The 19,801-nt window shown below is 53.5% G+C and overlaps 1 protein-coding gene across 3 annotated transcripts; it reads left to right on the forward strand.

Annotated features, from left to right (window-relative positions):
- Nucleotides 1-26: 26 nt before the first annotated feature.
- On the forward strand, nucleotides 27-17,842 carry NDOR1 (NADPH dependent diflavin oxidoreductase 1). 3 transcript variants are annotated; one of them, XM_085308344.1, is made up of 15 exons: nucleotides 27-55; nucleotides 1,700-1,834; nucleotides 2,325-2,402; nucleotides 2,933-3,030; nucleotides 3,839-3,937; nucleotides 4,394-4,495; nucleotides 5,028-5,234; nucleotides 5,853-5,974; nucleotides 7,801-8,021; nucleotides 8,394-8,501; nucleotides 9,392-9,506; nucleotides 10,524-10,670; nucleotides 11,399-11,517; nucleotides 13,976-14,070; nucleotides 17,617-17,842. In XM_085308344.1, exons 2-15 carry the CDS (start codon nucleotides 1,700-1,702, stop codon nucleotides 17,759-17,761), a joined length of 1,791 nt encoding a protein of 596 aa, XP_085164470.1. In that variant the 5' UTR covers nucleotides 27-55; the 3' UTR covers nucleotides 17,762-17,842. The 3 variants fall into 3 exon arrangements, with proteins under 3 accessions (XP_085164470.1, XP_085164471.1, XP_085164469.1); XM_085308345.1 differs by lacking the exon at nucleotides 27-55 and adding an exon at nucleotides 780-913; XM_085308343.1 differs by lacking the exons at nucleotides 27-55; nucleotides 4,394-4,495 and adding an exon at nucleotides 782-913.
- Nucleotides 17,843-19,801: the final 1,959 nt, after the last annotated feature.

The following is a 19,801-nucleotide window of genomic DNA, read 5'->3' on the forward strand; positions in this document are numbered from 1 at the left end:
GGCGGCGGCTGATGACGTCGGCGGAAGCGGCGGCAGCCGCGGCGCCGGGCGCACGGTGGGTGCTGCGGCCCCCGAGGCGCCGCCGCCGCCGCGGTTCGCGCTCTTCTCGCAGCCTCCTGGCCCCGTGGTGCGGGGCTGTGGGAGGCGCTGCCGGGGCCCCGCCGGGTCTGCCGCGGGCCTCGCCGTCCCTCCCCCGCCTCCCGCTGCCTCTCCGCCCCGAGGGCCGGCACCAGGGGCCCTCCTTCCCCGGGACGTCCCTTCCCTTCCCTCGGGGCCTCCCGTCGCCAGGGGCCTCCCCGAGGTGCCCGTCCTGAGGGTGCAGCCTCTCCCCCGGGCGCCCTTTACCTCGGTGGTGCCTCTTCCCTCGGTGCTGCGCTCCCCCTCCTCGGGGTGCCCCATCCCTCGGTGCTCCCCCTCCTTCCCCGGGGTGCCCCCTTCCCCGGGGTGCCCCTTCTCCCGTCCCCTGGGCCCGCGAGAGCCTCCAGGTGGAGTGACGGGTGGCTGAGGCTGCTGTGGGGCTCCCCAGCCTAGGACCATCACCCTGTGGCAGCAGCCCCCTGTGCGGGGTGGCCTCCATGCCCCGGGGGGCTGGGAGCTGGCTCAGGCCCCTGCCCCTGTGTGCACTAGTTGTTCATGGCAGCATCTACTGCCTGCTGCGAAGGGCAGCGCCCCAAGGGACCCCAAAGGCAGGGCAGTGGGGGAGCTGCCTCTACTCAGCGAGTCGTTGTGTCAGGGAGTGCGACTGGGTGGATGAGCAAATAGTCTTGTTCCTGGAGCTGAGCAAGCAGCGTACATGTCCAGAACGGCACATGGGTTGTGCCAGCTCTTCTGGAAAAATCCACTTGGCTCTGGGCAAGGGGAAAGTCCCTTGGAGCTGCAGCCYCTCTGTAGGAATTGGTGTTTAGAAAGGCTGGTAATGTTCCCTCAGTTTTTATCAGTAGCTTTTCTAAGAGTAGAACACATTCCCTGTAGGGGTGCTGTAAATTTACAGCTCTAGTATCCAGCTGGGTGGATTTCCTGTGTGCTGTGATTTCCAGTAATATCTAGGGGCCTTGCTGCTGGAGGAGAGCAGCACAGGAGGCCATCTTCTCCTGCAGTGGAGAGCACTGTGTCTTTAGTCAAACTTTTCTGTGTTGCTGAGCTCCTWGGCTCACCTCCTGCCTGCCTCACCTCCTCGAGTGGCAGTTCTCACAGCATTAGGGGAAAATGTGTTAAAATGGGAAAAATGGAAAGACTGATTCCAGAGATGTGCTAACCAAGGTGGAGAGGCCAGCTAAAATGAGCTAGAATGTGAGTCGCTGTCCCTGGGTTTTATACCTCTACGTCAGTCCTCTCCCTTTGCCTTGGCAGTAAGGGTGAGGAGTGCAGTACTGTCAGTGCTGCTCCTACAGACAAGGATTCTGCAGTGAAGATGGTGTCACTCACTCAGCGTTGTCTGAGGTTGGAAAGAAAGACTAGGAGCCTTGAATCATGACACTTTCATTGAACTATTAGACTGTCTCTGTCCGTGTTGTTTGCCAAAGTATGCGGTGTCATTCCCCCAAAGTACACTTGAACGAAAAGCTACCAGAACTGCTTTGAAGCGTGAGTAGGTTTTAAGGTGATTCCCAGCCCAGAGCAGAGAGCAGGTCCAGCCTTGCCTTGCCTTGCCTTGYCTTGCCTTGCCTCTTGGTGATTTCTTTGGTTCTTTCTCCTTCAGATGGCAGAACGGAAACTCCTCATTCTTTTTGGCAGCCAGACTGGGACAGCTGAAGACACAGCTGAGAGAATTGGCAGAGAAGCCAAACGACGCCACTTTCAGTGCAGAGTGGAGGCACTGGACAGCTATGATGTGGTGAGTGGTGAGCAAGAAGGTGCTCCAGGCAGTTCTAGTCTTGCTCCATCTCTACTAATCCCATTTCTAGAGCTCAGGCATCCCCCAACCTTACTGTGACCTCTTATATTTCATCAGATCATGGCTGTGTGCCCTCTGTGAGGGCAGTTTGTGCTTAACTCAGCTTAAAATGTGAAAGCTAAGCAGTGGCTCTTGGGATAGAATCACTGTTAAATTACAGATGCCCAGCCTTATCCTGAGTTTCATCAGGCCCAGTTCCTGCAAGGCAAGGAGAACCAAGGAGCTGTTGCTGCAGGCAGCCTATATAGGGAGCAGATGATGCTGCAGTAGTGTTAGAAGAGGATGTGCCACACGACGCTGTGGGTTTATGCCAAGCGTGGTCTGTCCATGACCTGAATCTTATGTGAGCAGCTGGATCTGGTTGGCTAGGGGCATGTGTTTGTAGGCTACTGAACTAAGCACGCCTTTCTATGCTTGTCTGTGCCCACAGGCAAACCTCATCAATGAGCTGTTGGTGGTATTTGTGTGTGCAACCACTGGCCAGGGCGACCCACCTGACAACATGAAGGTAGGGTACATTCCAGTCTATGTTACTTTTATGTGTCTGGTCCTATGACTGGCTTTACTCTTCTGAGCAGCTTGAATTACAGATTTTTTGGAGCTGGAGGCTTTGAAGTAACACCAGTCATCCTGCAGGATAGCATCAAGTAGATGTTTGCTCACTGAATGGGGCTGAGAGGCATCTCATGTAACTGATGGAACATGAACAGGAAAGCGGGTGAGATTTCAGCAACTTAAAAGCTGAGAGGGGCTGCTGCTTTAGCAAGAGACTCAGATTTGTGGAGACCTCACAGAGCATCATCTTTCTGGCAGGAAGCACTAACAGCTAGCTTCAGGGATTGCTTTCATAAAATAAGGTGCTCTAAGATTACAGCCGCTGACTGAACAGACATACTCAGCAAAGGAAGCTGCCAGGCTATGCTCCCTGCCCTGTCAGGACTCAGCAGCAGGGACCCGGTGGAGGAATGGAAATGGGGGTCGCTGAGGGAAGGTGTCCTTGCTGCAGCAGTGTGACTCCCCAGCCATGCTCCTTTATAGATGTTCTGGCGGTTTCTGTTCCGGAAGAACCTGCCACCCAGTTCCTTGTGCCAGATGGACTATGCTGTGCTGGGCCTCGGAGACTCCTCTTATCCCAAGTAAGCAGATCTCCTTGGCTCCCTGCTTGCCCTGCAACAGCAGCTCCTTGGAATTGGGGCTGTGAGCAAGACCAGAGTGCCTAGGGAACAGAGCAGGCAGAGGGAGACGAAAAAGTGACTCTAGAGCAGCAATTTGAACAAGGTGAAATTTCCACCATCCTTAAAAATCTTTGCCCTGTGAGTCCATGTCCCTGCTAGCCCCCAAGAAATTGGGCTGCTGCCTGTTTTTCTCCTCTCAGCCTCCTCAAGCAGACACTTTTCTGGAGTGTCTCAGACACTGCTGGCCAGCCAGGTATTACAGTCATGCCCTACTCTCTCTGTATCCTAAGAAAGCCCATGCACAGTAGTTTCTGTGGGCCCAGCTAACCAGAGTCACCAAACAGTTTTAAATGGCATCCCGAAAGATTGCTCCTGTGTGCTCTGCAGGGCTGCTGTGAGGTGTGACAGGAGTGCAGTTGAGCGCTGCAGTAGAGTGGGCTAGAGAGGGTAGAGAGAAGGAAGTATTTTTTTTTTGTCTGGGGCGCAAGCTGCCCTGAAAGGAAGCTGGACCCTGCTTCAGTCCCCCTGCTCAAGTCCTGAGGAGTCTGTTCTGCCCAGCAAGTGACAGTCAACTACTTCTCTGAGCTGTTCCTGGCATGGGCTGGGCTGGGCAGGGCATAGGGCCAGCTCGTGTATGCTGCAACTGGCTGAACCTGCCTGTGCGCTGCTCAAGCATGGTCCTGGGAGCATGTGTGGGCTCGTGTAACCGATGTCTACTGTCCTGTTGGAGGAGTGCTGCCCACTACAGCTGCAATTATTCTTTGCTCAGGTTTAATTTTGTTGCGAAGAAGCTGCACAAACGGGTGCTACAGCTTGGGGGCAGCCCTCTGTTGCCAGTGGCACTGGGAGATGACCAGCATGATTTGGGGTAAGAGCCTSATGTGGACAGATGGCAGGAGGGAGAGCCTTGGGTCACATGTCAGAAGCTCTATTTGGGTTTGGGGTGTCAGTGACTGCAACTGCATGCTCTCAGTGGGTCAGCYGTTCTGTTCAGGTGTCAGTGGTTGTGCCCCAGAGGGCAGGTGAGTGCTGAGAGCAACTGAGAGACACGTTTCCTCATCTGAATCTGGAAGAGGAACAGCATGGAGTTACTGCCTATGCTGGTAAAAGGGAGCAGGAGCAGGTTTTCCTGAGGGGCGGTCTGGCATTGTCCATGTGCAGTGGGAAACATCAGGCTGGCAGGATGAGGGTGTAGAGCCATAGTGGCACATGACACCGCAGTGCCCTTCAGCTTCGGTGCAGGCTGCGGGGGTAACAGCCTTTGAGCTTGGAGAGCCGGTGGGAGAATCACAGCTCTGGTGCAGCCTGGATTTCCCCCTTGCAGATCAGATGCAGTGGTTGATCCATGGCTTGTGGACTTATGGGACAAGATCCTTTCCTTGTACCCTCTCCCTCCTGGTCTTGAGATCATCAGTCCAGATGTGCGGTGAGTGCAGAGGGTGAGCAGAGAGTATCGACAGCTTTCCAGCCCCACTAGGAGCTGGCTGGTGTGGAATACCCTGCTTCCTTGGCTGATCCCTGGGGTGGAGGTATGCTCTGCTTTCACAAGGAAACCTCCCCGCACAGCTGCCAGTGTCTCAGTTATCCCTTAGACTTTGGCCTTGGATGGTCTGTCTTCTCCATCTAGGTGCCCTTGGTGCGTGCTAGCTGCCCTGGCAGGGTTCTGCTCACCTCACTGTCCTGATATGCCCCTGTGCTTGGCAAACTTGTGGAGAGCATTTGTCTGGCCAGCCTAGGTCTGCCTACTGTGATGCCTTCAGGATTGCCTGTCTCCTTCTCCTGGCAGTCTGGCTGGGCTATGTTCTCTTACCCCATGTCAGCTTCAAGGGTCAGCGACCATGGGTGGTGGATATTGTGGGATACTTCAAGTCCTCTGCCTGGCACTGGCCTCTGAGGCTAAGGCAGCAGAGGAGCTATGGCATGGAGGTAACTGTGTTGCACTGCTGTCTTCCCCACAGCCTGCCCCCAAAGTACACCCTGCACTACCTGGCTGAGGACTCCTCATGCTCTGATGGTGGCCTGCTCCAACCAAGAGCACCCAGGGCTGTTCCCACGGAACTACATCCCTTTGCTGCTCGGATGGTGTCCAATCAGCGGGTCACAGCAGAATCCCATTTCCAGGATGTCCGGCTCATTGAGTTTGATGTTACAGGCTCAGGAATCACGTGAGCATTTTCCTGGCTCCCCCAAGCTTTGCTGTGTGGGAAGCTGGTTCCTCTTGCCATAGCTTGATGCAGAAGCTGTGCTGTCCTTCCCTGTTGATCTTTGGGGTCCTGGCCTTGCAGGGTGTCTGGCTGGCCTGAAGTGCTTGCTTGTTCTGTCTGTTTGTGTTTGGCTTTCTGCATCTCTCCTGGTTGTTCCAGGTCCCTTGGTTTCTGCAGGACCCCTCTGGCCCTTTTGTTAAGGGGGATAATTCACTGCCTCCCAACCTGCCACAGGTCTGCGTTCACACTACCGTTGTGAAGGAGAGTCAGGTGTCTCATAGCTTCTTTTCCTTTCTACTCCCCTCCTTCAGCAATGTCCAAGGCTGCAGCCTATTTTCCGCGGTCGTATCCCTACTGCACTGCCTATTCTCATGACAAAGTCAGGGCATGGTGGGCTGTATGACACGGTGTGGGCTGTACCCATGGGCCAGCTCTCTCTACCTTGTCAAGTCAGAGCATAATGTTATTGACACTGCGTTTTTGTCTAAGTGGCCTCTGGTGGATACTGGTCAGGATCCCAGTGCTCTTCCCATGGGCCTGCCATGTGGCTGCGCTGAACAGACCCTGCTGTATTTGCAGGTTCAGCGCAGGAGACGTGGTGATGATCCAGCCCCAGAACTCCCCTGAAGACGTGCAGCAGTTCTGCCAACTCCTGCGCCTGGATCCAGACAGATACTTTGTGCTGAAGCCCTCAGAGCCTGGTAGGTCCTTCCAGCTGCTCCTTTCCCTTCCTACTAGGATGGGGCAGCCCACTGAGCTCTGATCCAGCCTGGAGCTCTGCTTTTCCTTTGCGTTAGACCTCATGGATGAGGAGTTGGGAGTGACTGATAGGTACAGGACATCTGCTTGTCTTGCTATGCTGAGGGTCTCCTTTCCTCACAGATTTTCTCTGTGTGGATCCTACATTAGGGCCGATGTGGTTCAAGGAAGGAACCTAGCTGTGTCTGGGCTGCACCCATGCCTTGTTTCTCCATATCCCCCAGCRTAAAGGCCTCTGTTTTTCCTGGCCAAGAACCAAGTTGGGTTGCTCAGATTGCTGTCCTGTACCTATGGTTCCTTGCTCTGGGTGTGTCAGTGTCCCCACTAAAAACATACCCCAGAGACCTACTGCAGTTACTTCTGCCACCACAAACTGGCATCAACAACTGGAGAAACCCTTCGGAGACACTCACAACACCCTTGCCAGGCACTACCATCTGCCTAATGCCCAGGGGAGACTTCTCTCCCAAGTGTGCATCCTCTCCATGGTCAGAGCACTGTCCAGATTGACTGGGAAATGGGATCCCACAGAGATCACAAAGAATTGAAGATGGCAGGAAGAAAGTGACTCACCGTGATATCTACTGGAAAACTTCATTCATTTTCCTCAGCTCATGAGGCTCTGACCTGTGTTCTGATAAGCTCCTTCATTTTCTGATTGCCTCCAGGAATGGGGGAACACAGCAGTCATCTTTGGCATCAAACTCTTTTTGCCCACACAGGGAGAGCACATGAATCACTTGATATCAGTCTCTTTGGTGTGGTCTGTACCAAGAAAGGAGAAGGCCTGGACCTTGCAGAGGACACAGCATAATCACCTCTCCTCTGCTTGATGCCAGCTCAAGCTGGACAGTGCTGTGAGGACCCTCTGATGGCTTCTGTGGCCCAGGAAGTGTCCAAGCCACCATGATAGGAAAAGACCTCTCTGTCTCCAAGATGCCAGAGCTTCACTCACATTGTCTCTGAACATTCTTGATCCTGATCTGTCCCAACATTGCTCCTCTGGCATTTTGCCCCACCTGCAGGGATCTGTTTCTCCTGAGGGATCACAGATCTTGATTTATGCATCTCCAGATGAGTATGGAATCCATCACGTTATAAAACATGTTGGCACATTAGTTTGGTTTAATTAGTCAGATGTCAAAATCATGAGAGCAATTCTTCAATCCTCTTTTAGGTAGCAGTGYCCAGGGCTCATTTCATCCTTCCTTTCCTAATGTCCGCTGCTGCATGTAGCATGCATACAATTTACAGCAGACATCTGCTACTTAACCTACAGTGACTAACATTTTCCGACAGTGTGACTTCCATTCCCTCTTCCTCTCTCTCATGTCCAACAGTGCTGGAATTTTGGCCTAACAAGCAAACCCAAGAGGAGCTCAAGCTGTTCCTCATATTCTTGAGGGAAATAGGAGACAAGGACAGGTCTAACACACAGGACACTGWTAGTTATTTCCATGCAGTGTATGTGGGCAAGGTGGGACCTGTATAGATGAGGCACTGTCCAGACGCACTTACATGCAGTGAAGGACTGCTCCCTGCTCAGCCCTGCTGGATTTCTCTGTCGCAAGCCAGTGGGCTTGCAGGGATGGCAGAGGTTAGTCAGCTCCACTACTTCCTTCACATGATGTGGAGGTGCTTCTAAACAGCAGGGCTGCCCTTTCGGCACCAAGGGAGTAGCAGAGCCTACAGGGGCAGCAGGCAGGTGGTGCTCAGATGTCCTGCTTGGGTGGTGGCCCTGACCTGTCCCTGCTGCTTTGCCTTGCAGGCACAGCCCTCCCTGCCCTCTTGCCACAGCCCTGCACTATCCAGCACCTGGTTACCCATTACCTTGACATCTCCTGCGTGCCCCGCCGCTCCTTCTTCGAGCTCTTGTCCTCCTTCTCTCCGAATGAACTGGAGCGGGAGAAGCTGCAGGAGTTCAGCTCTGCACAGGGCCAGGAAGAGCTGTACAGCTACTGTAACCGGCCCCGCAGGACCACTCTTGAGGTAGGACTGGAGGAGCATGGCAAGCCTACACAATGAGAACTGTGTCTTGGCATAAAGCACCAAGATGTTTATTGACTGAGGAATTTACTTCACCTGTTTTCTGAAATTTCTGCTGATTGCTACTGGTGGTTAAGACCTGCTCCAAATCCTTGGGCTCTGGTATGTCCTGTGCTGCAGCCTGGGGACTGCTGTGTGCAGGACTCTGGGGACAAGTGGAGGGTATTGGGTGGTAGGTTGGAGCTTGGAAGCACCTGGTGTGGTGCTTTCAGTCAAATGGCATGGGCAGTGTGGGAAAGCAGTGGAAGGGAGCCTTTGCCACTCTGAAGAGCAGRCAGGGCTGCTCCAATTCTCATGTCTGCTTGGCTTTGCCAGACCCTTTGGGATTTCCCTCACACCACATGCGCCATTCCACCTGAGTATCTGCTGGACCTCATTCCTCGTATCAGACCTCGCGCCTTCTCCATCGCTTCCTCTATGCTGGTAAGAGCTCAGTCATTCTAGATCTAATGTGAGGCACTGAACTGAGGTCCTGGCAGGCCCTGGCCTAGCAGCTTGTGATATGCGTGCTGCAGATGTTGATGATATGCTCCCAGACCCGTAGTACACCCAAACACCCGCTCTGCTGTGAGCCTACAGCATGCTGACATGCTGGATGTTAACCTGTGTGCCCTGGCCAGCCTCTTACTTAGGGCATTTGCCCTTCTGCAGCCCTACAAGTGCTGGGGCTGGCACAGCATGCTRCAGAGGTCCTTGTCCTGTGGAGCTGTGGGATGCAGCGCCACAGAGGCTGGGAGCATCCCTGCACGATCTGGACATGGGAAGTGGGGTCATGTTGTTTCCTGCTGCTGCCAGCAGGTGGCAGGGGGCCTGACCCGGGTGGCTTAGGAGACATCAACCCAAGCACCTGCTGTGTTCCCTCCCCAGAGGTCTCTTGGGTTGGACTGTCTCTGCCTGCCTTACCAGCTGTGCAGAACAATCCTGCAACAGTGCTTCTCTGGGAAAGCCTCTTTCCCCATTGGAAAGGCTTGGGGCAGGGATGAACCCAGTTATGTATCCAAGCAGTCGTTTCAGGTTAGGTTCCTGGTCAGAGATGGGCACAGGATCTGTTCCTGGAAGAGTCGCTGGACTTTTCCTACAGCACTATGCCTGTTCCACTCCTCCTGGACCTGCTCTCTGCCTGCAGGCAGACGCCTGTCTCCAATGGTTGGTGATGTGTGAGAAGTAGTCTTCCACCCGGGGATCCTTTTTGGCCATGAATTCTTGTCACTCTGGAGTTCTGCTGTAGCCTGTTGTGGGTTTTTTGAGGTTTTTTTGTTATTATTATTTTTGTCCTGAATGTCTCATTTCTCATGSTTCCTGTCTGCACACAGGCTCACCCCAACCGGATTCAGATCCTTATGGCAGTAGTGCAGTACAAGACGCGGCTCAGCAAACCCCGCCGTGGTCTCTGCTCTACTTGGTTGGCTTCTCTCAACCCACAACATGGTAAAAAATTGCTTGGACTATTTGGAGGGCTCTGTGCACTGCCACAAAACACATTGCTGATCCCATGATACCATGGTGGAGCTCTGTGTGCATTAGCCATGCACCAAAGCTGCCTGGACCTTAGGTGAAGTACCACTGCTGAATGGAGCTGGAGCAAAACAGCTGAGCAGGACAGCTGAACTCACAGTTGCTGTCCTTCTTCTCTGCTCCCATGCTCTTCAGAGAACAGTATGTCTGTGCCTCTCCCCAGCCTGCGCTGAGCACCCTGCATTCCTGGTTTTCTCCCACCTGCTTGACCCTCCTGCTCCCAATGCCAGTGCACCTTGCTGTCCCCCTAGATGGCTGCTTCTGGCATCCTGGAGCTGGAAATGTTCTAGTTGCTGGACACCTCCAGCCCCATAGCACTAGTTCTATGAAGAATGCTGATTCCTTTGAGCACGTCTGTCCTGCCCCACTAAGCCTCTGTGTGCTGCTCTAATCAAAACCCCTGCAGCTGCGTTCCCTAGCAAGTGCGGTAAGCTCATAGGGTCTTCCTGCTACAGGACAGCAGAAGATTCCTCTGTGTGTCTCCAGAGCATGACTGGCTCTTCTCAGAGTACCCAGATGGGTATCTTCACCTCTCCTCTGTCTCCCTTACATAATAGCCAAGTAGAGATTGCTGCTTACTTTCGCCGCTGTCTTTCATGGTACCCAGTGTCTATATGAGACTAAGCCCAAGTGCTGTGGCACTTTTGCCTTGCTCTGTGATTCACTTAAGTACTTTGAAGAGTGAYAAAGCATTTGCTGGGACAGCCGAAAGGCTTTTCACACACACATAGTGTAGTGTAGCACCATGAGTGCCTTGGGGCTGGGGTGATGTTAAGCCAAGCGCAGTCCGTATTTCCAGAGCATTGTGGATTTGCTGAAGTCTGGCGTAGCTTTGGGTTGGCCTAGGCAGTGCCCTCTCGGGATGTGTTATGGGTGGTTTATGGATGTAGTGGTCATAGATTGATGCTAGTCAGTCTGTTTGTTTTGCAGGAGATGTCCGGGTGCCTCTTTGGGTGAAGAAAGGAGGAATGAAGTTCCCAGCTGACCCTGACACTCCCGTGATCATGATTGGCCCTGGCACAGGAGTAGCACCCTTCCGAGCAGCAATACAAGAGCGTGTAGCACAGGGACGGAGAGGTGAGGCAGGATCCTTGGAGGGACTCCAGGCTGCCTCTTGCAACAGGCAGGTTTGTTCAATGTACAGAAAGGAAGGACTGGGGGCTCCTGAGGCTTTGGACAGGCACAGGCTGTGCTGTGGTTAAGTGGGAGAAAGCTCAGCTCAACTGTAGCAGGACAGACCACAGGTATGTATGCTCTGGAGGAGGCAAGGACTAGAGCCTGRTGTGTGCGAGCTGTGAGTTATTCACAGGCTGTGTTGCAAGGCTATCTCTTGGGTCAGGGTAGGACCTAGCATTCAGTTGCAAGCTCTGCAGAGGCTCTTTCTTGACTCTCTAAGCAAAGAAGGGTTGTGGAGCTCATCTGCTGGACCAGGATTCGGTCCTTTGCTTGCCCTTGTCTCATCYTCCTTTCCCCCAGCTCAGCTGCAGGTCTCAGCAGGAAGCTGAGAAAGGGCTAGCAGAGATGAACATGCAGCTCTGAGGCTGGCTGTACCCACTCTACCTACCCCACGACTCTTGCTTCCCCCTCTCACAGAGGTCCTAAGATTGCTGCAGGCCACCTGACTTTGAGTTCATGTGATTTTTGAATCCTCCTGGCTGTTCCCTGGCCAGGGCTATCAGCCAGAAATGTTAGGTCAGCGCTGGCCTTGGGGCTCTGCCTATGGGTGCTGTGGGCACCACCATTCCCTAGCCCTCATGGGGCATGCAGTCTGTCCCAGCGTGGTCCTTTTGATCTGCTGTCCACAGGAAACTGCTTATTCTTTGGCTGCCGACAGAAATCCAAGGACTTCTACTGCCAGTTGGAGTGGGAAGAGCTGGTGACGAAGAGCTTCCTGATGCTTTTTACAGCCTTCTCCAGGGACCAGGTTAGTTCCTGGAGGAGGGGAATGTACATGGAAGTGGCCCAGGCGGCACTGACAGGGCCCTGTCAATGTTCCTGGGCTCCTGTGCCCATTGGCACGGCCTGCAGAGGGCCTGCTGGGGTGGCATAGTGGTCATCACACTCCCTCGTGCTACCGTGGTCCTGCTGTGGTGCAAGCCGGGGATCCCCACCAGGAGCACAGAGCCACTGCCCAGCCAGGCACGAGCAGGCTGAGTTGAACTGGGAAGGTCACTGGGACAGGCTGGCAAGCGCTGGAGCAGATAGAGTGTTAGTCAGCTTTGTTTGGCTGGAACACGTGAGTGATAAAAGGCTCCCAAGCTTCCCAGGAGGGGTCACCAGACAATACCCTTTTTCTATTGAATGCCACCCTCCCAACTGCATCCCTCTGAGCACTGGCTGAAGTCGAGCAGCTTGGCCTCCTGCCCCAGCCCTCAATACTTCCATGCTAGCTCTCCCCAGCCATTCAGGAGAAAGCTCCMCAGAGGTAAGAGCACCCCAGCACCTCAGCCCCTCACTTTACTCTTTCTCTTCTTTCCTAGGCTGTATTTCCAATAGACAGCTCTCCCTCAGCCTTTCTTCCCTCAAGCTGCAGGGTTTTTTCTGCTGCTGGAGAGGCTCAGTGAGCTGGGATTTTTTTGTTTCACTGCTTAGCCCTCTGCTGCTGCTACTTAGATCTGCAGAGCAGCCCCAGAGCCATCTCTTGCCCTCACAAACTCTAGAGGGGCAGGATGCATGTGTCTGTGTCTCCTAGCCTTCCTGCTTTGGCTGCTTCATGGGGYAATGCTGCTTGTCTTGAGGGTCTTTTGCTATGGAGCCCTTGCAGTACTGCACAGGAGGTGAGTGGGAGTGCAGCCCCATAGTGGGTGCTGCATTAGGCAGTAGTGAATGCTGTAGGCCTTGTACCTGCAGTTCTGRGAGATGCCACAGGTATTAAGCCGTYGAGTACTTCTTTTCAAAGAGCCTAGCAGGAGCTGTGATGCTCCATAGCTGAGCAGGCTTCCCTTCTTCTCTCTGTAAGGTCGCCTCTGTAGTGACCTTCTGTCACATCACTTCTGCCCCAGTGGTGTAGACTGATCCCTGCCTAATACGACTGTCGCTAATTCTCAGCAGGATGCATTGGGGTTTAGCTGAGACGCTGTGACCGGGGTTTGTCATCTGGGATGCTGTGGTTTCCAGGTAGCTGCAGGTCATCTGAGGACCTGCTTAGAGCCCCAGCCTCATTGGCAGAGTCTCTGTCAGCACTTAGCTGATTAATGCTAATGATTCTGAAGCTGAGCTGCTGTCTGGGTGTATTGGTGCTTGCAATGGGCTTGCTTACCTCCTCCAGCTCCTGTCACTGGAGCTGGATCAGTAGAGCTGTGCTTGGGGGTGGCCTGGCTCTGTCCTTCTACAACATAACTACTGTAGCTGTGTGGGACTAGCTGACTATGTGGTGACCAGTTCTTGTGACAGCCAAGGTTGAAGGCTGTTTGGAGTGTTGCCCACACACACCTCTGGATTAGCTTGTGGAGCCTGAAACCCAGCAAGAGCCTTTTTGCCTTTAAGGCTAGATAGGAGGGAGGAGGACATGGGGTGGAGGCTGTTCTTGCAGCTCAGCTCACCACTTTTCAGAGTCTGGCATGGTGGGGTATGCAGYAGAAGGCCTGGCTTGCATCACAGTGTCACCTTTGTCACAGAGGAGCCGTCCAGGCCAGCACTGAGTGCAAGCACGTTAGCAATGGTGTTCCTCTTGGGCAGAAGCCAGGGCTGTGGGCAGTTGGTTGGATACTTAAGGTCTTGTGGTTTAACCATTTGGGAACTTCCCTCAGCTGGTCCGTACTATGCCAGAAGCCTCTTATATCYAGTCTCTAACCACAATGAAGGGGCAAGGAATGGAACTGAGGCTGTTCCTTGAGGCTTCCTGCCCTTTAAAGCCCTTTCAGACATCCCACTAGTGCCAAGGCTGGGACCAACATCAAAAAGGTTCACAGGAGGATCTCCGCACCCTTGTGCAGCCCTGGTGCAGAGAGCCACAGAGCCTGAGTGATTCTTTCCATGCTGGGAGAGGAGAGGAGCACTCCTGGAGATACCCTGATTCATAGCCTTGCAAACCCCTGCTGTTCGCTGGAGTTGGCAGCAGACAGGGAGCAGTGAAGTGATCTCTCTTCCAGCAACCGTTCAGGTGGCTTTCCCCACCAAAGCGCCCACCGCTGTACCCATCTTCTGCTGACTTGTCCCAGGGCACCTGCCTGGGGGCTTCAGGATGCCCTATGTGCAGGAAAATTGATTCAGCTGCTTCTCTGAGCATCTAGTGCCCGCTGCTCTCCGAAGGGTCTGTATTTCCCTGAACTCTTGGAAACGGCYCCTGGGAACAACTGGGCCATGCTGCAAGGGCCAGGCAGGCATGTAGGTGACAAGGATGCTACTGGGGCTGGTAGATTCAGCACTGTGTTTCTCTGCAGGAGGAGAAGGTGTATGTTCAGCACCGTATCCGAGAGAATCGAAAGCTGGTGTGGGAGCTGCTGAGCAGCAGGAATGCCCACATCTACCTGGCTGGGTAAGTGCGTGCCTTGGGAGCACAGATCTCCCCACAGGAACTGCACATCACTTAGACCCTGGGAGCCTTTCAGTATCCCACCTCCTAGGATAGAGCTGTGCAGCCTCCAGAACAAGCACTCCCCTAACCTCTGCAGTCCTCTGTGGGGCTACAAGGCCCTGCTCCCATCAACGTGGACCTGYAGAGCCCTGGACGTGGCTGTTCCTGCAGTCACACTGGTTGTAGCTGCACCACGTTCAGCCAGGGTCTCTTACAAATAGGATTGGAGTGATCACTGGGGTGCATCTGAAAGCTGGGAACAGTGGTTCTGGTGTGAAAATGAGTGTCATGGATGAAGCTGTAGCACCAAAGGTTGGAGCTGATTGCTAAGACCCTGAGGGCTGCTGCTTGGCACATGGTAACTGAAGAGGCTCAGGGTGAGAGGCAGAGTATCATTCAGATTATAGACTCCCTGGCTTCTGACCCATGGCAGGTGTGAATGTGAGAGAGCTGGGGCCGCTCTTCGTACAGACCCTGTCTAGCAGTGCTTAGTGAAACTGGAGCAAAAGCTTGTGCGGTTCCTGTGGCTGCTCAGGTGAGCAGGAGGCTTTCAAAGTGGTATGCAGTCAGGGCCTGCTCTTCTATGCTGTGGCTTTTGAGCAATAGCTTTGGGGATCTTTGGCACATCCTGGCTGTCTCTTAGCACTTGAGACTGCCTTCCCGGGGCAGGTCTGGACAAGYGGCTTTAAACCGCAGCCTGCCTCCCTTGAGAACATAGTCATTTGCTAAATGCTTTACTTCTACCTTGTGCTCATTTAAAATGTCCAACTGTTGTCCAAGAAGTGGTGTCTGGCTGTTTGACTGGGAGCAGTCAGAGGCAGAAGACCTGCAGCATCATACTTGACTCTGTGACTGCTTCACTGGACAATTCCTTTAATGCATCTGCCTTAGTCCCTGCCAGTATGGTGGAGAGGAAGCCTGCTTGCCTGTTGCCCAGGGCATGGCCACATAGTAGTGAAATGCTTTGGGCTCCTTGAGCTGGCGAGAAGCAGGGAATAGTGTTTGTCCTGCACCTCCGTGACCTGGAAAACACTGTGCAAACCCCAAGCTCTGCCTTGCTGTCAACATGAACAGTTAATTGCAGGAGGCTTTTTCCTGCTTTGTCCCGCATGAGAACACGAACTTCCCTGCTGCCTTGCAGAGAGAGTCTGGCCTTACTGCATTCCTGGGAGAAGGAGGTTWTTTGTTTACTACCCAGGAAGTGAGAAGGCCAGGCTGCCATCTGCTCAGTAACTCACTCCTGTGCTGCTACTTGGTCTGACATACCTCATTGCTTTGTGGGGCCTTCTGGAGGGCCTTATCCCAAACCTGTAATTCCTACATTTAGATCTGGGGTTCAGGTTTCCTTTTCTCCATCAAGATGCACTAAGGACAACATGCGAGGGTTGTACCTCCACCAACAGCCCATGTGCCAGCTGATTGGGCGCCCAAACATGGTGTCCTGATGTTGCGCAGACCCATAGGACTGCCAGTCCAAATTCCCTGGCAGTCGGACAACCCTTTTCCATGCTGTTTGCTACTTTCTGGTGCTGAATGCTGGAGATGCTCTGGGATCTGCCAAGGAATTTGAAATGATTCTTCTTTCTCAGAGTCTTGAAAARAGCAGAGATTACATGACTTCTACTCTTCCATGATTTTGGAGTAGCCACGAGGATGGTATCTCTGGTGTCAAGGTTACCCTTAGACCCAGCTCATTGGCACTAACATGGCCAACAGTCTTTGTCCCTGGCACTGGGGTGGCCCTCAGCCCTGATCAGGCAGATGGGATCTCAGAGCCTTGACGATCTCCCTTGCATGAACAGGCCATCCTGTTCCCAACAGACGCTTTCCTACTCCTACTGAACAAATCATACCATTTGTAAAGATGCCCCGGTTTATGATAGTCCTGCTCTCTGGCCTGCAGACATCTGCTGTAAACTTCCAGTGGGCTGCTAGACTTTCACAGATTGCCAAATGGGAAGGTACAGGGGTAAAACTGAAAATACCTTTTTTTTTTTTTTCCCTAGTAATAGTATTCACAGGTTCAGCTGTGCCACGAGAAAGATGACAAAATTGAATCTTGGGCTGCATATTCCTGAGAAATAGCCCTGGACCATGTAGTGCAGTGTTCCTGTCTTCCCTGGGTCTTGCTGGCTGGGGCAGGATCTGGGGAGCCAGAGCTGTGTCTTCTCTTGAACTGTGCCCAGCTTATCTAGCCTATGGACTAAAGTATTAAAAATACATCTCTGTTTCTGCAAAAGATAGATATTTGRCATGTTCTCCATTGCAAGCCCAGCTACATTGGCTGCTACTTGCATATAATGCCGACTCAGAAACAATACAACCCTTCTAGAAAAAGAAAACCTGCTTTCTGTGTATTTTGGTACATTAATCAGCTTCAGGTGCAAGTCAAAGTTCTGCCTTATTCTTGGGAAACAGCAAGGACTTTGCCAGGTGTTCATGCCAATTGGAGCTGCCTGGGAATTTTTTCCTAGATGTTTTTTGTTGCACAGTCAGTCCATCAAAATGAAACTCTCTCCAGGAAAAGTCTGAATTTCTTATTTCCCATAAGAAATAGCATTTGGAATTGTTGAATCCCACTTGAGTATTTTCTACATGAGAACTCATGTTTGCTTCATTTCTTTTGTTTTTGAAGTTCGAACTGGCCTTGCTTACAATTGTCGACATCAGAACAAGTCATTTCAGGTTTACTAAAAGGAGCCATTTCGATAGATTTCAAATGACTGTGTTCTTAGCCTGCTGCTTCCCAGCACTTTTTTTGTATTGGCTCAGAATCAGACATGTTTTCYGTTGAACCATGGGATGAAAGAATAGTTTCCTGCCCTCTTGCAGATAAATTATGACTTGTGCTTATTCCCTGTTTCAAATCACTCTGTGTCCATCTAATGATCTTGATGGAAAATGAAGCAAAATGTTGGTTGCAGTTAAGGCTAACAAACTAGGGTGCTCCTGGGTACCCAGGGATGGCTTGGGCACCCAGGCCACCTCTGAGTCTGCAAACGCCGACACTTAAAAACCACATATGGATAACGGCACCACTTTCTAGGGAGTAGTGCTAGCTGCCTTTTGAACCCTGTCAATTATTCAGGGCCAGGGAGCCAGTGTTGCAGGCTAAGGCAGGTTCCCCTTGCCCTGGTTCAGCGGCAACCTGTGTAGGCCAATGTGGGTGCTGGGAGTCTAGCTGTGGTGACACAGCTGCCTTGCCATGTACCTGGCTTGCAGCTTGAGCCAGTATTTGGAGCTGCATTTGGAGTATGCTGGAGCTGCTGCCTCACCTTGCTGGGGCTGCAGGGGTTGAATCCCAAAGCCCGAGGGCAGCAGAGTTGGAAGCAGCTGCCAGCCCAGCTCCACAGCTCTCCTGCCTTGCTCACAAGACGCGGCATCTAGAGCTGATCGCCCTGCTCTGGCCTGCAGCACATGGAGCTGTTCTCTGCGGAGCACTGGGGATGCTGAGGTAGCCCCAGTTTTCCTGCTTGCCCTACATCGCAACACTTGCTCTCTCCTCAGGAATGCCAAGCAGATGCCAGCAGCAGTGACTGAAGCCCTGCAGTCGGTGTTGCAATTGGAAGGTGGCCTGTCGCCCTCTGAAGCTGAAGAGTATTTCACAGCCCTGGAACGATCGCAGCGCTTCCAGTCTGAAACCTGGTCATAATCCTKACTTCCAGCCCTTCCCCTTCCTCCCTGCAAGCTGTATGGGAAAGCCTGTGCCCAAATAAAGGAGCCAGAAAAATGATCTGCCTCAGGCATCATCCTTGGGCTGGGATTACCGGAGACAGGGGCCTGGCAGGGGGGGCAGATTTGCCCAACCAGCTTCTCCTTGATGGCTGCAGGGCTAGGATTTCCCTTGCCAACCTACTGGGTAGGGGAAACCCATCTGCCCACCAGGCTCAGTTGATTACTGCCAGCTATGCTGATAAACAGAGGGAATGGTGACACTTTCACTGAGGCCACAGTCCCCACAGGGTCACCATGTGCTGGATGTGGCTGATGCAGACACCAGGAGCCCTCACCCATCCCATCCCAGCAAGAGCTGAAAGTATTTCCTAAGAACTGCACCTCTCTGTTCAGATGGAGATGGTGGGAGAGGAAGGCCCAGCAAGATTCGGTATGGATAAAGTCCAGCTCCCCATGCCCTGACCCAACTGGGGTGGAGGCCAGAAGTCTCTGCAGTGGGATGCTTCTGGCTGATTCTTGTGTGGGACTGAGCTTCCTTCCTGGGTGCTCCAGCTCACAGAGTCCCTGTGCTGAGTTAACAGTACCCAGGGGCACTGCTGGAGCTATGGCCTTTGTTTATGATAGGACCTAAAGGAAATGAGCTGTTGCTTGGGTGTCTCTCCACCCTTGTATTAATCATCAGCAACACTGCTTCCTGGAGGAGACTGCCTTGATAGACCTGTTCCCCCTGCCTCCACTCACTGAGGCCAGTGGGGACAGGGAGGAGGAGGAGGAAGGCTTCGATCCCTTTATCGCAGCTGCCTRTTTGTCCTCCTGAGCCTGCTCGAAGCCGAAGTCTGAGCTCCCCAGTTACCAAGGACTCTTTCCATTTAGTTATCCTGTTCCCTGTGTTATCCTCAAGCTTTGTGAGCTGCTGCTTTGCTGGGCCCATCCTCTAGCTCATCCTGCTGACCAACATGAATGCTGCGCTCTTCCTTCCCTGGGGTGTCCTGCGTGCCAGAGCAGAAACCGCGTAGCGTGCTGGTGGGTTGTCCCTCTGCTGGTCTCACCGTAGGTGCCCGCCTGTTCCCTTTCCTGCAGCACGAGACAGCATGGATCTCTGCTTCCCTCTGCRCAGGCTGGCGGGCTCTGGGGCAGGGTACAGGCAACCGCTTCCAGCCGGGGCTGGGTGAGCCAGCATCTGCCCAGCCCTTTCCCTTCCAGCCTCAGCGCCGTGAGCAATCCCGGCCCTTCCCCTGCTGCAGCCTGCCCCAGTGGGGCCRGTGCCACCACCTTCCTCACCCAGATCACCCAGCTCCTTGCTGCTGTGTAAATAGCAATTAGGGCCCTTGGAATGAGTCAGCCGGGGACGGTCCCTGGCAGGCTGGGAGCCGAGTGGGAGTGAGCTGGGACAGGAAGGGACAGTGGTGACATACTGTGCCCGTGACCCAGCCACTCTCCCACGCACCRGATCACAGGGTCCTGTGTGGGGCGAGCAGCGCTCCAGGGCATTGCTAGAGCTACGGCACTGGCAGATATTTTTCTTTGTAGCACCAAGAGCRTGCAAGGTGTTCCCTGGGTCTCCCTCCACCCTGTTGCTTAGTCAGTGGTACCTTGCTGAAAGCAATTGCCTTGACAGGCCTGTTGCCCTCATGTCTGCAAACCTGCGCCAGGGTGAGCCAGGCTTCCCTGTGCCCCGCGGGGCTGGCTGTAGGGCCAGCGCAGAGCTGGGATGCAGCATTGCCAGCTGCACCAAGCCGTGTTTTAGTCCTCACGCTGGTGACAATGTCCTCTTGCGTGCAGGCACGAAGCCAAGCTATGCTCTTCCCGCAGAGGCCTGCAAGCTGCTGGGGGCATCGGCTGGATGGCACATGGCTGGCAGAGATCACCAGCCTGGCGGGGGTGCTGGGGGAGAACTGGCCTCCCCCAAAAGCAGAAACCACCAAAACTACCCATAGAGTAAGGAAGCAATGGGATGGGAGTGACAGCAGGCAGGGTGAAGAAGCACCAGGTTTCATGGAGGGAAAGTGGAGTGGGA

Source organism: Rhea americana, unplaced genomic scaffold (assembly GCF_003343005.1).
Source record: "Rhea americana isolate MKP2758 unplaced genomic scaffold, rheAme1 scaffold_273, whole genome shotgun sequence".
NCBI lineage: Eukaryota > Metazoa > Chordata > Aves > Rheiformes > Rheidae > Rhea > Rhea americana.